The sequence below is a fragment of the Hoplias malabaricus genome, chromosome 13 (genome assembly GCF_029633855.1).
Source record: "Hoplias malabaricus isolate fHopMal1 chromosome 13, fHopMal1.hap1, whole genome shotgun sequence".
In the NCBI taxonomy this organism is placed as follows: domain Eukaryota; kingdom Metazoa; phylum Chordata; class Actinopteri; order Characiformes; family Erythrinidae; genus Hoplias; species Hoplias malabaricus.
In genome coordinates, this window is record NC_089812.1 from 28,175,793 (window position 1) to 28,191,780 (window position 15,988).

Genomic DNA, 15,988 nt, shown 5'->3' on the forward strand with positions numbered 1-15,988 from the left:
CAGTTTTCATCATGTAGCCTCTTTACACTGGATCTGTATCAAAGTGATCAATATGCAACAAAAGCACAGGCATTCAGTTTTCATTCAAGTTTAACAAATCTTGCATCTACTGTAGGAACTACATCTGTCTTTACATTGTCCCTCCATTTCCACAAACTCAAATATAATTAGAAAACTGACTGACAGTTCTGTGGTCAGGTGAGACTTGTTTCCTCATTGTTTGTTTGTACTGCAGCATTTGAATCCAAGTAGCTCTACAAACCTTGGGATTCACCCTGCTAGTTTCATCAGGAGTCAAATTGTGAGTAGCTTCTAGTTACACTTTTGCAATACACACCCATAGCATTGCTTCCACCAAGTTTGACCGATGTGGTATGCTTTGGATACTTCCAGAACTGGGCAGCTTGTTTATAGCAAAATATAATCTTTTACACTCTGTGTCTTTAGATTCATGTAGGTGTTTCTTGATTGTAGACTGCAACAAAGTTATATGTTCCTCTTCCATAGTGTTCTTGACTTAGCCCGATGTTAATGTAATGGTAAGAATGTACCATTTGTTTGATTAGACCACTCCAAAAGTATCTGCTATCTCCCTGATAGTTTTGTTTTTGTTCTTTTACTTACATCCACACTTGTTTGTATGTTGAGAATTAACAGGAACAGTTACTAAATGCAAGTTCAACCCTTATATTCAGCTCCTGATCTTTGAATTTTATAAATTGTCATGAAATAACAAAATAACAGGCCACAAGCCTGTGCCTGTGCCTTGAACCTGTGAAAATGGACAATGTAGTAGTGGCAGTAATTCCTAAAAACTTTAATGGAATATTTTTGTTAAACCACTTGAATTAAAATCGAAAGAATAGACTCAAACTACACCTTTTTTTCTTTGTTTCAAATCCATCCTGCTTGTGTACTGAAGCTAACTAATGCAAACTGTCAACATCCAAAGATTTTAGGTCACTGAAAACTGAGCTTTTTAAAAATGCTCTCCAGGGTAATTTTAAGCAGTTCCCCATTGGGAGGCATAAGGCAGCTTACTGGGAAAAAGAAAACAAAAAAACATAAATTCTTTGTTTTTTTTGTTTTGTTTATTTGGCACGCAGAACTTAGTCTAAAATATGAATGTCTGATTTGAGAAATTAATTTAGCGTCATATAATGTCTGTACACCACAGTGCATTATTGAAGTGTTCTCTGCCTGGTGAGGACTTTTTTCAGTGACACAGGTGTAGCTATGGCTACACACCGTGTAACAACACCGCTGCTGCAGGCATTAGATTTTATTTATATAATTAGCTTTGTATAATTATAGCTTTACATAATTAGGTCAAGGTGAAAAACAGAATTATGATGGCTGGCCTGCCTGGGTTAAACTGAACAAGGCATTTATTTTTTTGACATGCCGATGTCATTTTAAATGGCTACTTTAGATTTTTGCTCTGTTTTTTCTATATGTATGTTTAATAAAAAAATAATATGTGGTAATAAGTACTCGTGTAGTGCCTATCACACACCCCAGGTCAAAAACCCCAGGAAAAAACAAGTTCAATCAAACCTATTTTCCTTATTTTCACTCAGAAGTATATTGAGGGAAACCCTAATTTATAATACAGCTGAGCATTACAAAAACTTACAACAATGGGACTGGAACAAAAAAATAAATAAAATAATTTAAATCAAGTGAGGTGTTTTTGTGGAAGCACTCTGAAAAAAGGTAGGTCAGGAGTAAATAGACGGATGTAAAGAGCTCCAATGAGAGGTGGCAGCAACACTGACCTGCCACCCAGAGCCTGAGCCTGGGGACAGCCAGACGACCTGAATCAGAGGATGAGCCATATGGAGGGAGTAGTAGTGACAGATATACAGGTGTGAGGCCATGCAGGGCTCTGATTGTTAACAGAATTTTATAGTGAACATGAGTTGTTACCCAGTAGCCAGTGTAACTGGTGAAGGATGGAGGGATTGGGGGCACATTTCTTGAGGGGAACCAAAATTCTGCTGGAGCGGGCAAAGTGGTTTTGAAGGTAGACAAGAAAACAGGGTACTGCAGTAGTCTAAGCAAGATGTGACACAGGAATGTCCCAGGATCTAACTCCTGAATACAGGAAATCAATATGAATGGTGGAAATGAAGACGAATATTGTCCCAAGATCTGAGCAGTTTTACAAGATATGATTGACTATATTTTAAAAACTGCGATGAGATCAAGTAGAAGTAGAACAGAAACAAAACCAGAGACAGGGGAGACAAACAAATGTCTGTATAGGGTGACAGTAACTGTTTTCAGAGAAGGAGGAACAGAGCCAGATGTAAGCTAAAGATTCATGAGAAGGCAGATTGGAGTGGCCATGTGAGAGACAAAGATTTATGAGTGAGGTGATGGCAGGGTCAAGCTGACATGGTTTAGATTTTGATTTGGATATTATCTCTGAGATGTTATCTGTCGCAACAAGAAAGAAGTCAGTGAAGCTTTCTTAGTGTTTGTATGGCTGACCTCAAATTATGGGATATTTCTGAGTCAATTTTGGAATTGATTTAGCAATCAAGCCCTGTACAATCTCTGAATATTCAACATATTTAGAATTTATTTCTATCAATCCATTTATCTCCTCCCACCACTCTGCCACTTACCTGCAAAGTCCCACCCTGAAAGATCACGTCATTTCGTTCATTAGGTCTGTGACCTATAAGACCCTGACATTTCCACATCTACGTTTTTGAGGCTGCATTTAAAAAATAACTGCAGTTTCCAAGCAGAAATGTTCATCCATGGCAATGGCTCATTAATAACATGAATATGTTAAAACATCACTATGCAGTGCTTTTTACCTCTAATGAAATGTTTAATAGCACAATTAGCATTTGGAGAATAAACTCACCAGTGGAATTACTGGAGCTGGATGTTTGATTCCACAGTATCAAAGTGCGAGCTGGAGAGAAAACCACAGAAAAATGTATGTTAAAACCAACATGTCAGTGTAAATGCCTATCAAATTGTAGTGTAGACTGTACTATTGGAACATAATCCACAAAATAAGGCACGCTCCTCCAGAGTGGATTCAGTCTGCTCCTTGTATATTCAGTACAGATTTTTCAAGGCTAAGACAGAAATCACAGACGATTGTGATTGTGAGATGCAGCAGTGTAATGTTCCTTGTCAAATCCCATGCAAAATACTCCTCTCTGATTAAAGTTGCTTTTTAATTCACATAAAAGGTTTGATTTTCAACTCTGCGTCAAGAAGAATGCTATTTGTGACAATTTCAATACAGCTACCTGAGATCTGTGGCATTGGCAGGAAAACAATGCTGTAACAAGAAAGAGATCTTGGGATAGACGCCTACCACTGCATTAGTCTACATTTGTAGAATTATAAGCCGTTCTCAGTAAGAGCGCCTGGCAAATGCCATAAAGCCAAATGTTATACAAGATGAGCGCACGCCCCGCGGAGCCATCCCCAAATGTAAGTATATGAGAAATGAATGAGCGTTACAGGCCAGTTGTGAGATGCTTTAAATCTAAAAAGATACAAGCATATTTGAGATGAGTTGTTCGGCTCAAAGTGGACAGATAACAAAGATGAAAATATTGCTGGGTGGAGGTTAATGGCAAAATGTTTCTTTTGAATGGAACATCTGCACATGAATACAAGTTATAAATGCTTTTTCATCACAATGGCAGAAGTCACATAGAATTTAGTTTCTCTGTGTGTGAGTTGTTGCTGTTTTTTTCTTTTATGTCCTTTGTAGTTGCCAAACACAGAGGTCACATAGGTGCTTATTGATTCTTGACCTTGTCACAGTGTATAACCAATAGTTCAAGACCTTGCTGACACAGAAACTTGTGACAGAACAGAATGTGTCTTAAACCGTGTGACACATTTATATACCCCATATACACCATCCATATTAATATACCATTAGCTCCTTACCGCTATCAAATCCTCACAGAAATGTCCCTCTATCTAGTCTTTTCTAAAAGAGTAGAATCTGCTGCTCCAGTGTAGTACAACCATCTTCTTAATAAACTTGATTGTCAAATGAGAGATTGTCCAAAATGTTTGCTCATACATTGTACACAGTTAGAGTTTCAAAGCCTATGTAGTACTTTCAAAAACGGAGTGTGTATGTCATATACAGGAGCATCTGCAACTCATCAAAAAGGACCTTCCCCTTTCTTGCTTCACCTCTTGAGGGGTCACCTCCAAATCTGCTTCCCTCCACTAGAGTTCATTCTTTTTTAGACTGGATAGAGATCAAAGCTCTCAGCCCAGATGCTATCTGTTTAAATACAAGGCAGCAGGCACTGATTATAGCTGTGGCTGCTTTTAATAATATTGCTGATAAGGCAGCATGGTGTATCTTCAGTAAAGCAGTGTGCCCTTAAGTCTATCATCTGTGATCAAGAGAAGGAAGAAGAACTAAATGAAAAAAAAAAAAAAAATCACCAAAGGCTCATACTGAGTCATAAGGAGAGATTGGTTTGCTGTGAGATGTCACTCATTTCTTGGTGTTGGATAATTGCCATCATTGCTGTCCTAACTCTGCCTCTGGCTGAAACAGTAGCTAAATTTGCAGGAGAATATCTTCAATGCACATGAAAGTATTCCTCCTTAATTAACTCAAATGAATAGTGCATAAACCATAGTGTGGAACACTTTTTAAAATCATTATAATTTGTTTCAGCTAACATCTAACAGCACAGTCCAAATATCCCAAGCCTTAAATTAACTGTAAACGGATACAGGTTTTGTAGTTGACCTTCCTGTCAAACATTTTTGTTGTAAACATTCATTCGTTCATTCATTGTCTGTAACAGTTTATCCAGTTCAGGGTCGCAGTGGATCCGGAGCCTACCCGGAATCACAGGACACAAAGTGGGAACTCACAGACAGTCACCCAGATGGGGCCTCGAACCCACAACCCCAGGACCACCAGCGACACTACTTTTTGCGCCACTATGCTGTTGTAAACATAAGAAGCTCATTCATTCATACATTATCTGTAACCGCTTATCCAATTCAGGGTCGCGGTGGGTCCAGAGCCTACCTGGAATCATTGGGCGCAAGGCGGGAATACACCCTGGAGTGCCTGGGCGCCAGTCCTTCACAGGGAAACATACGAAGCTAATATTTTTAATGGAAAAATATTAATTTTGAACAATATGAGAACACTAATTTATATAATCATAATAATCAGCCAAAGAGCACTCATTTAAAACAAATTAACAAAACAGTAATTATGTCATTTTTGACAATACGAACTAGGCCATTAATAATGATCGTTCACACATACGTGACACATCCAACAAATGTCTTTTCCTTTTAGACTCCAGTGGAATTTATTTGAAACAATGAGTGTATTTACACTCAATAATCTGATAACTGCACAAAATCAGATTGTGTGAGTAATCTGATCAACGCAATAAGCAATAATCTGATTTTTGCTTTGCAACAGCCAGCATTGACAGAAAGATTTGACAAACTTCCTGCTTCCTGTGACCAGCTTCACCTGCAAATATGGATCTTATTTTCTTCTCACAGCTTTCTGTCCACTGCTGCTGAGATGGAGACAAGCTTTTTTAAATGAACGTCTGTTCCTGAATACAGCGTGTAGCTCTGTTACAGGCAGAGACCCGAGCTGCTGGACACATAATTGGGTCTGCTGAATTTTGAGATACAGGATGATGAGAGAAGTTCAGAATGTACACATGCGCATACTGGGAAATCTAAAAGAAAGCAGATTACTGAGCTAAAATCCAGCTCTCTTAACGCATATTTCTTAATATGATTTCTAGACCTTACTCAGATCTCAGAAATTGGGGGATGCTGTGTATGTGACTCTCTGAATCAGAAATCAGATAACTGCAGAAATCCGATTAAGAACAGATTTTTAAAGCCACCTAGTAACTCATGGAGTTACATGCACCCCACACTTTGCACGGCGTGACTGCATTTTACTCTGCTTTTAGGCGGATGTCACCAGTGTGTAACACAGGTTTATAATGGATCTTGTTGTAATAGATCTAGTGCCACAGCATATAACGTCAGGACAGCAGGTTTAATGGCTAATGCTGCCTGACAACATGACCCATTTCTAAATCATTTGTTCTGGCCACGCCACAGTTGAATCTCCTCGGTGGTATTTACTGTGTTGATTTGCTCTAACTGGCCTTTGCTTCTCATCTCTGCAGAATTTTCCGTTTGCCTCTTCATTCTCCCTGTGGTCTGCTGCTCACCCAGATAAAAACAGGCCAACCTATTAATCATTTACGCCACAAAAGGGATGCTCTTAGCCTAACGGACGCCATGCTGTTTGAGGTGACACATCCACACTGCTGCCTGTTGGCCGACCCCTGCACAAGTGAATAGTCTGAGAAGCTCTTTCCACATAGCATTCATAATTGATATGAACAATCAAATTTACATTCAGCAAATGTTGAATGGCCCTCTGGTATGCATGAGGATCACTGTAAAATGTAATAAGCTTGGCAGGTGATGGCCTCTTACATCCAGGCTGACCAGTGGACCAGCCTAAAAGACCAGCTGGCTATTACTTAGTCACTGACTGACATAATGACTGTGATCTTTCCCTGACTGGCACATATTGTTGGAACACACATGACCAACTTTCACACAAATACTCAACACCTGCTTGTTTACAGCTAATGGATAAATAATGGGGGGAAAAGAAAGCAGCCAAAGTATTTAATGATTGAGAATAGGGTTCATTAATTATCATTTAATAATGTTTGGTATTGCCATACAAGGATAAAATAAGGAAGTATTAATACATTTTTATCATTGTTCATTCATTGTCTGTAACCGCTTAGCCAGTTCAGGGTCACGGTGGGTCCAGAGCCAACCTGGAATCATTGGGCGCAAGGCAGTAACACACCCTGGAGGGGGTGCCTGTCCTTCACAGGGTGACACACATACACACACATTCACTCAAACCTACGGACACTTTTCAGTCACCTAACGTGTTTTTGGACAATGGGAGGAAACGTGGGCACCCGAAGGAAACCCATTCAGATACAGTTAGAATACACCAAACTCCTCACAGACAGCCACCCGGAGTGGGACTCAAATCCACAACCTCCAGGTCCCTGGAGCTGTGTGATTGTGACACTACCTGCTGCACCACCGTGCTGCCCCTAAACTATTTTTAGAATTATCATTTTGGTTAAAGAATGACTATGTAAAATCTATTGTTTAAAATTACAGCTTCAAAATCATTGTGATGCTTCACTGAGGTGTAATAGGGAGAATTGAGCCTCTGTTGTTGCTAGTCTGGGCTCAGCGCTATAAAAAAATGCACTATGTAATGTTTAGAGTAGGGTAGGGTACACCACAGCCATCCCTCCCCTCCCCCATCCTCTTGATTTCAGTACAGTGCTGTAAAGAAATGAATTACAATGAACTGGAGCTAAATAATAATAATAATAATAAAATACCTAGTGTTCCTTTAATGGATCACTTATGTAGTTGTAGCTACTTTGGAAGCTCTAATGCTAATGTTATTAGCCTACGTGTTAGGTGGTAGTTAGAAGCAGCTTTTAATGAGAATGTACCAAAAAATCCCGCCTATATATAAAAAACATTTGCTTGCCAATTATTTTGTGCAGTAAATGCTCTCATTTTATTTAGTGTCTTGGGAATGGCTGCTATCCAGATTCAGTAGCTAGACGAGATGAGGTCAGATTACTTTCTCTAAAGAACATTTATTTTGTTCTCTAATTGTATGTCCTGGACTTGGCAGATTATTTTTAAAACTTAGAGCCCATTTGTATTGGCTTGGATGTAAAACCTCATGATGTTTTTATTGCATGTGGAGTTTATCCCTGCGACCACGTGTGTGCTTAGTTTGGGGGCTTTATGGGGAGAACATGGTTCTCAGAGGATGTGTGAAGTAAACACATATGCTTCCCTTGTGTCTTTTGGGAGCTACCGGACTTTGGAGAGGAACTGTGCTCCACACCACATGTCTGGATATCAGGCACTGCACTGCTGTGTTTATGGAGTGTTTCAGGATCGATTCCCCTCTGACCCAGTTTTCTCGCTCGGAGGGGCTAGCTAAAGGGACCATTTCCGCTTGGCAGATATTCCTGTTTTCAAGCGATCTATGCTCATATTTACACACAGGGCTTACTACAGCTGAAGGAAATCTGACAATGTTCAGCTAGAAGATATTTAGTAGGAGCAATTCTAACATTGATTTAAGCATTTAAATGTTCTGATAGCCTTTTTTATAAGCTGATATTTTACATGTGAAAATATTAAACAGGTTGCAATAGTGCACTCAGGAAAAAAGGTACAGTAGAGGTACATTATTGTTCCTAAAGGCACGGACAGTGTAAATGTACCTTTAAAGGTGACTAAGGGCATTTTCACATCTGCACTCTTTAGTCCACTGAAGAACATTCTTACGTAGTTTGCAGTGATGCATTTTGGTGCACTTTGATTTTACCATCTGTCAAACCAAACCAAGGGGAAAATACTCTTAAGATAGACTTCTTAACTCATATTAACCTCAGTTAAGATAAACCTCTTAACTGATTCGGACCAGAGCAAACAAACTACATGGGTGAGGATGCCCTAAGAGACTCTTGATGCAATGAAAGAAGCACTGATTGTCCAGCAAATACCTTTAATTTTCTCAGTCATGAGGAGAAATCATTAAAAAGAGTAATTCTGAATATTGCACTGCATCCATTGAGCATCAGAGATAATGACATTCAACCTCTACCCCAGAGTCATGTTGTTTGGGCCGTCAGATTGTGGATCAGTGGCGAGCTCCAGGAACAGATGGTCACAGTGCAGATGACTGAGCACTGATAGAGAGAGAGGAGATGAGGAAGAGGGACTCCACAGCACAGCTCCATCAGCCTGGGATTTCAGTGTGGATAGAGGGGTAAGAGCTTGAGCACAACTTGGAAAGACTGGTGTATTATTCTATTTAAATTTTTTGGAATGAAGAACAGTTTCTCCTTTGGCCTTTTTTCTAAATGCGTGTGTAAGGAGAAACTGTTTGCACAAAAGTAGAATAAAGAAATATTCATTCATTCATTCATTCATTCATTGTCTGAAACCGCTTATCCAGTACAGGGTCGATGTTGGTCCGGAGCCTACTCGGAATCACATCTCAGCAACACATCCTGGAGGGGGCACCAGTCCTTTGCAGGGTTAAACACACACATTCACTCACACCTATGGACACTTTTTTTGAAATCACCTACCAACATGTGTTGTTGGACTGTGGGAGGAAACCGGAGCACCCGGAGGAAACCAATGCAGACACAGGGAGAACACACCAAACTCCTCACAGACAGTCACCCGGAGGAAACCCACGCAGACACAGGGAGAACACACCAAACTCCTCACAGACAGTCACCCGGAGCGAGACTTCAACTGACAACCTCCAGTGCGACTCCTATAGAAATATTCACTAGTCCAAAAATATGCACATACTTTATAAGCTACGACTGATTAAATTGGTCTGTTGCTGTTCTAAAATCAATGCGTTAAGATCAATACACCACAATTTAGTGGTGCGCATTCTCCCTGTCACTTGATTAACAAGTATTTGTAAGCATGGTTTGGAAATATATTATATGTGTCTTCTGCCAGGGGGGCTTTGTATTCGGAAATATGTCCAATTGCTTATGGCAGGGTCTTATTGGCAACAGTGTGGAATAGCTACAGTTTTTTATTCCAGCAAACCAAGAGCTCACCTAGTCAGCCCTGTGTGTATATATATATATAAAGTACCGAATCATATCAACAGCACTCAAATCAATATACACAAAAAGTTTAAAGACAGAAATTCAGTGGAGTGAAAGGGTAAGGCACCTGGCAGCTGGGAGTAACATCTAGACAAATTAGAGAGCAGACAGAGCCTCGTGCATTAGTGGATAATCCTAGAGTAAATACAAGAATGAGCACATCCTGGCCAGGGACTGGTGTTATTCCACCAGTTATGTAATAAGTGCACAATTACACAAGGAACTGCACTGAGAGCTGATTGTTACATGTGTTCTGTTTAGCCTTCTGTTTATAGGACACTGACATTAAAGTAAACAAAAATAAACATTTTGTTGTCCCCTAGGACTTTGAGGCCTTTTTCTTTTTTTTTTTTTTTTGATTATTGCGGACTAAAATGCTTCATTTTTTATTTTCTCAATAGTTGTGGCAATATTTGCATTGGGTCAGTACAAACTCTTTATAAGACATTGTTGCTGTCAAAACAAAAAACTCTTCTCCACTGCAGTAAATTTAGAGATATATTTTTTTTGTTAACTTTAAAATAAAATCATTTTATTTGAAACAATGTTGAAACATTTGAAAGTTTGTGTTTATCATGAGAGTTTAGCACAGTGCAAAGGACTTGTCATTAGCCGAAACATTTTAAAAAGGATAAAAATACAATTATGAGGTTTTATTTCGTAAGTGAGTGTATGTACACAGATTATATTATTACAGTGGCATCTGTCAACATTTCATCATCATAATAGAAAGGTGTCAGAACACTATTTGTCCATGTGGCCCCTTTGCGCCCTCACATATTAATAAGCAATGGGTACCCATGAATCTGTTGCCAGTACACCATGTGTTCTTTGGTCCACCTGGCTCACTCATGCTTGCCAATTAGTCCTAAGTACATCACATCCAGGACGGACTGTTCAGTTGCTGCCTTGTATATAATGAGATAATCAGTGTTATTCACTTTACCTATCAGTGGTTTAAATCTTGTGGCTAGCATTAGAATATAGAGACTTACACATTAAAGAGCTGTATGCAAAAGTTTAGACTCTCAGAAAAGCAATAAAGCATGTAGTTTAACTCATTCTCTATTCTGATGCTGTAGCTATTACTATGATACATGTTTTCTTGATTGCCAGTGACTTTTGCCCACAGTACAGTACTGTAGTGTACAGTGATTTTCTCAGACCTATTTAATAAGACATGAAAACAAAGCCTGAAGAGGCTTCTGTTCACTGCAGTGAAGCGCTATCCTTATAAGAGCAGTGAGAGTGCTGACAGTGAATGGCTGCTAATCACTTTAGTGCTTATTGCTGTGTGGGAGCTGGTGCACTGAGTTAATCACAGGTTTGTGTGTGGCTTGCTGGGTTAAACAGCCGCTCGTCTGCACTGTGACACGCTATAGAATGTCATTCCCTTCTGACTGTGCTGCGGTAGACTGACGCAAACCTCATCACAATGACAGAAATGAGCCCTCCTGTCACTCTTGAGCAAAATCCACCTAGAAAATCTTTACTTTAATGTTCTCTGTTTTCATTCATTATCTGTAACCCAATTCAGGGTTGCGGTGGGTCCAGAGCCTACCTGGAATCATTGGGCGCAAGGCAGGAATACTCCCTGGAGGGGGCGCCAGTCCTTGACAGGGCAACACAGACACACACACATTCACACCTACGGACACTTTGAGTCGCCAATCAACCTACCAACGTGTGTTTTTGGACTGTGGGAGGAAACCGGAGCACCCAGAGGAAACCCACGCGGACATGGGCAGAACACACCAACTCCTCACAGACAGTCACCCAGAGCGGGAATCGAACCCACAACCTCCAGGTCCCTGGAGCTGTGTGACTGCGACACTACCTGCTGCACCACCGTGCCGCTTATTTTCTGTTTTCTCTAATGTAATTTATAATCTATAGCAATATACTCAATAGTCGGTCCAGACCTAAATGCGTTTAATTAACAACCAACAATAAAATGACAAAGATGTTTGAATTTTGTGCAATATCACTTTGTCTCTTGTGGTCTAATCACAAATGTGTTTCCATCGACAAAATCATCATCACTCAGCAGTTCATTTGTTGTTTGAAACCAGCTCCTTTTAGGAGGAACAGGGGAAAAATATGAGATCATTTGTCATGCTCATTTGACCTCTCTGGAACTTTAGCTCTGTGGCGAATGGGTAAGTGAACCTTCATAATTTCAATTCAGTTACCTAGATTTATGTATTTTTCACACAAGGGAAAAAGGAATGAGCTAACTTTAGAAAGACCACATGATTTCCATGGGTTTCATTCTGGTGGTTGTTGGTGTGACATTAATGAAATGGTAAATGTTAAATATCAGTGATTCCTACCTGCTTCATGGCTTGGACATTTTAAGCAGGTTTATTGTTGTCACAAGCTCAACTTTGCTGGAAGAAAAATAGTATTCATTCACACTAATACATTTAAAAATGTACGTTTCAACTGTAACTGAGAACAACAAATATATTTACTCAGGAAAAAAAGCTTTCAGTGTACGAAAGGTATTTTGTCTTGTTATGTCCTATTATAAACCAGAGTAGAGTCTAAATATATGATTATTTTAGACCATATATTGAACATTTATTATATAATTCAGTGTACCTTTTGGTGGCTTGTTTAATTAATTAATTAATTAATTAATTTGTTTGTTTGTTAATTTATTTTTAAAGAAAGCATTTATTGAACTCTTCATATTGGCATTTAACTCTGCCAAAGTTTACAGTGTAATTCTTAATGTAAACTGTCACTGGGGGGCTCCCCTAAAGGTTTGCCAGGCTTTTTATTTTTTTTTCTATTAAAAATTAGTTTAGGGTAAAATGTATATATAAAGATATTGTATATATAAAGGTACTGTACATTTTGTTTTAATCAAATCCCAATACAAAGTCAGCATAATGGATAGATAGGAAGAAGCAAGAAGAAAATTCATGTCAAACAGCAAAGGTTTAGAAAACAGGAATGAAAGGCAATCTGGATGAAAACCAACAGGCAAAAAAGAGCGAGAAGAGGGATGGATCCACGTACCAAAGTGCACACAGAGATAGTGGCACTCTCACTGTGCCACGGTCAAGGATTGAGTTATTGAGAGTAACTCTACTGTGCTTAGAATGAAAGCTTGTGACTTGTGACATAAACTCCAGAGACACATTCACCACATTAACCACCTTTTCTCAACCGTGACAGTGTCACAAGGCTGAGCTTCCTTACAAAGATCAGAGTGTTGGAGAAGGGGCTTTGGAGGTGTGCTGATGTTTCCTTGTATTTCCCTTCTTTCCCTTCTTTTTTTCCTTTCTTTTTTAAATATTTACTTCATTCCTAGCTCTAAAATGTATCACTGCAGAATAAAAATATTATCTTAAAAAAACTGATACACAATGCCCCAATATTATAGATAATTTAATTTCAGATACTTCAAGATGCACCCACTGTGGACAGTAATGTTCAGTTGTGCACAGTTTATATAATATCCACATACATACGCATTTAATTATAGACTGTAATACGCAGGGGCAGCTGCACATGAGTCTAAAATCACCATGCTCATTGCCAAGAGTAGAATAAATCTGAAAAATAGTTTTAAATCATTGTAGTTAATATTTCATAACTCTTTACTTGGTTAATGTACTCTGGATTTGAACTCAGTATTCACTTGATTCATTAGTTTCTCATCTCTAAACGCTTTTTCCTGTTCAGGGTTTTTGTGGGTCCAGCACAAAGCAGGAACACACATTGAAAGGGGGTTGGGCAGACAGTCCATCACAGGCCATCACTCACATATAGTCACCCACACACTCACACATATAGACACTGTTTGCAGAGTCAATCCACATACCCTTATGTTTGAGTGTGGGGGCAACCGGAGAACCTGAAGGATACACACTCAGCCACAGGGAGTAATAGTTTTTCAGTAACTCCTGAAGTGGAGTAATTTCCTTCTCCAAGGTGCTGAAAGCCCATTGTGAATCATTCTGTGTGACCAATGTGGAGCTAATTTTTTTGCAAATGGTTTTCAAAAAGGTATGTATTCCCCCACTGTACATAAATGAAGCTTCAATGACATCCAGTGTGTCATTTGATTGCCTGTGGGGTTATTGTTTACCATTTTACATTGGTTCTGCTGAGCATTTTGATACTTGGCAGTTTATAAAGAACAGGTGGTTGTCTTTTTTTTTTTAATTCTATTTCTAAACTCTTGTGTCTGTACTGAATGTACACTGCCATAATTGGAAGCAAACTGTGATTCACTTCAGCTGTTGCTCATTTATTGAGTCTGGTACAAGGCTCAGGTTACTGAGAGCACTGAAGGTGTGATTCAGTGATTTTCTATGGTCACTGAAAGATAACATCTCAATTTGCCTTTCTCCAGATGCTTTAGCTTTTTTCTTTTTCACCCCAAACAAATGTGTAAAAGAGGCTGATTTGTCAGACAGTTGTTTCTGTTTGATAAACTAATATTGGCTTATCATTGATTAATTAATTGCAGATTTTTCAGTCTTTTCCGCTTCTGGCTGTCAGTCACAAGTGTAATCACACTCAACAACATCTCCTGCAGTGCAACAGAAATCTGTGTGGAAACTGATTTTCTAAATGGATTTTAAATTTGTTCATTCATTCATAGATTTTATGTTCATCCTGTGGATCACGGTGGGTACGGAGCCTACTTGGAGTCACTGGGCACAAGGCAGGGACAAACTCTGGTCAAGGGGCGGCTCCATCACAGGGCATCTCACGCTCACACATTCTTTTATTGTCTATAACCACCGATCCCTCACAGGGTGCCACACACACACACATTCACTCACACCTACACACACATTTTGAGTCGCCAAACCACCTACCAACGTGTGTGTCAGTCCACCCCATGCGATTCTTTGTTTAACTTAATCTATTTAACATTATCTTTGTGCTCTCACATATGCTTAAGTCCAGTGGCGTGATGGAGATACTCAGACGAAGGAGTGGAACAATTCATGTTTTTCCACCTAAACTTAGAATGGGAACAAAATCAGAACGGCTCACTTTATCCTTTATTTATGTTTATTAACTTGGGAAGCACACAAGTAACTGATTGTGTTTTCTTGTTTCAAAGTATGTAAATGGGTGAGCTCCAGATAAATAAACAAATGTGTGCATACACTGAATTATAGTTCTTATGGTTGACAAATCACTCTTCTAAACCACTTCACAAAGAATGAATGAAAGTTGGGATTATATATTGTTTTGAACCAAAAGGCTAAAAAAACATCAAGCTACATTTTTATCCAAAGAGAACCACATTGACTGGCCTTACAATGGTATATCTGTGTGTTTAATAACAGTATTTAAATGTGCAAATGGCCACACTCTGCGCTCCAGTGCCTTGTTTACAGGTTGCATGCAACCATTACATTTAGTTATTTAAATGGTTTCTTTTTTGCCCACCTAGTGATCAAAGTGACTCTTATCCCTAAAGAACATTGGTTATTTTAAGTCTACGGTGGCATGACTCTGAAGAACAATCTGTCAGCATTTTTTAAAAGACTGATCAGGCAAATTCATGTGAAGGGGAACTGGTTGATTGCACATTCACTTTGCTGGCTGCTTCAGGTGTGCCATTAATCATGGACCATAGTTTGGGCGTTGGGTATAATGGTCCATGATGGTCCATAATGGCATGATTAACATGGACCATTATTGGTTATCTTTAGTGATTACTTACTGGTAGATGAGGAGAAAAGTATGCATGTTCGCAGGATGCCAAAAATGCCAAAGATTAAATAGCCTTTGATCTTTCAGATGCTTACATATTCAAAAATATTCAAATATTCATAGGGCCTACCACATCTTAGCTTTCAAGTCTATATTGCTAAACAGTATTATTAATGTCTGGTTTTATATTGCAACTGAATTCCTACTGTGACAGAGTCTGTATAATTGTGGCTAGTCAATCATCAGCCACCGTGAGAAGTGACCATATTGTTAACTTTTTCAAATTCCTATGAAAGAAAACCTTGAGCTTTTCATTTTCTCCTTGTATCATCTAACTACATTTTCATCACTTTCATTCACAAGATAAATTGGATCATTTTTACTGTATGACTGGCCACCGACATTCAGATACTTGGGCCTGGTCTTTAAAAACTACATCCTGGCTAGTTAAAATATGCCCATGCCTACACTGGGTGATCTCTGAACGAGTGTGCAGAACAGAAATCAGAACA

General features: G+C 39.1%; 1 protein-coding gene across 1 annotated transcript in view; it reads right to left on the reverse strand.

Annotated features, from left to right (window-relative positions):
- crhr1 (corticotropin releasing hormone receptor 1) overlaps positions 1-15,988 on the reverse strand; it is a 123,726-nt gene that overhangs the window by 56,494 nt on the left and 51,244 nt on the right. Inside the window, exon 3 of the mRNA XM_066641933.1 lies at positions 2,882-2,932. Within this exon, the coding sequence (XP_066498030.1) occupies positions 2,882-2,932 (51 nt within the window). The remainder of the gene's footprint in view (positions 1-2,881; positions 2,933-15,988) is intronic.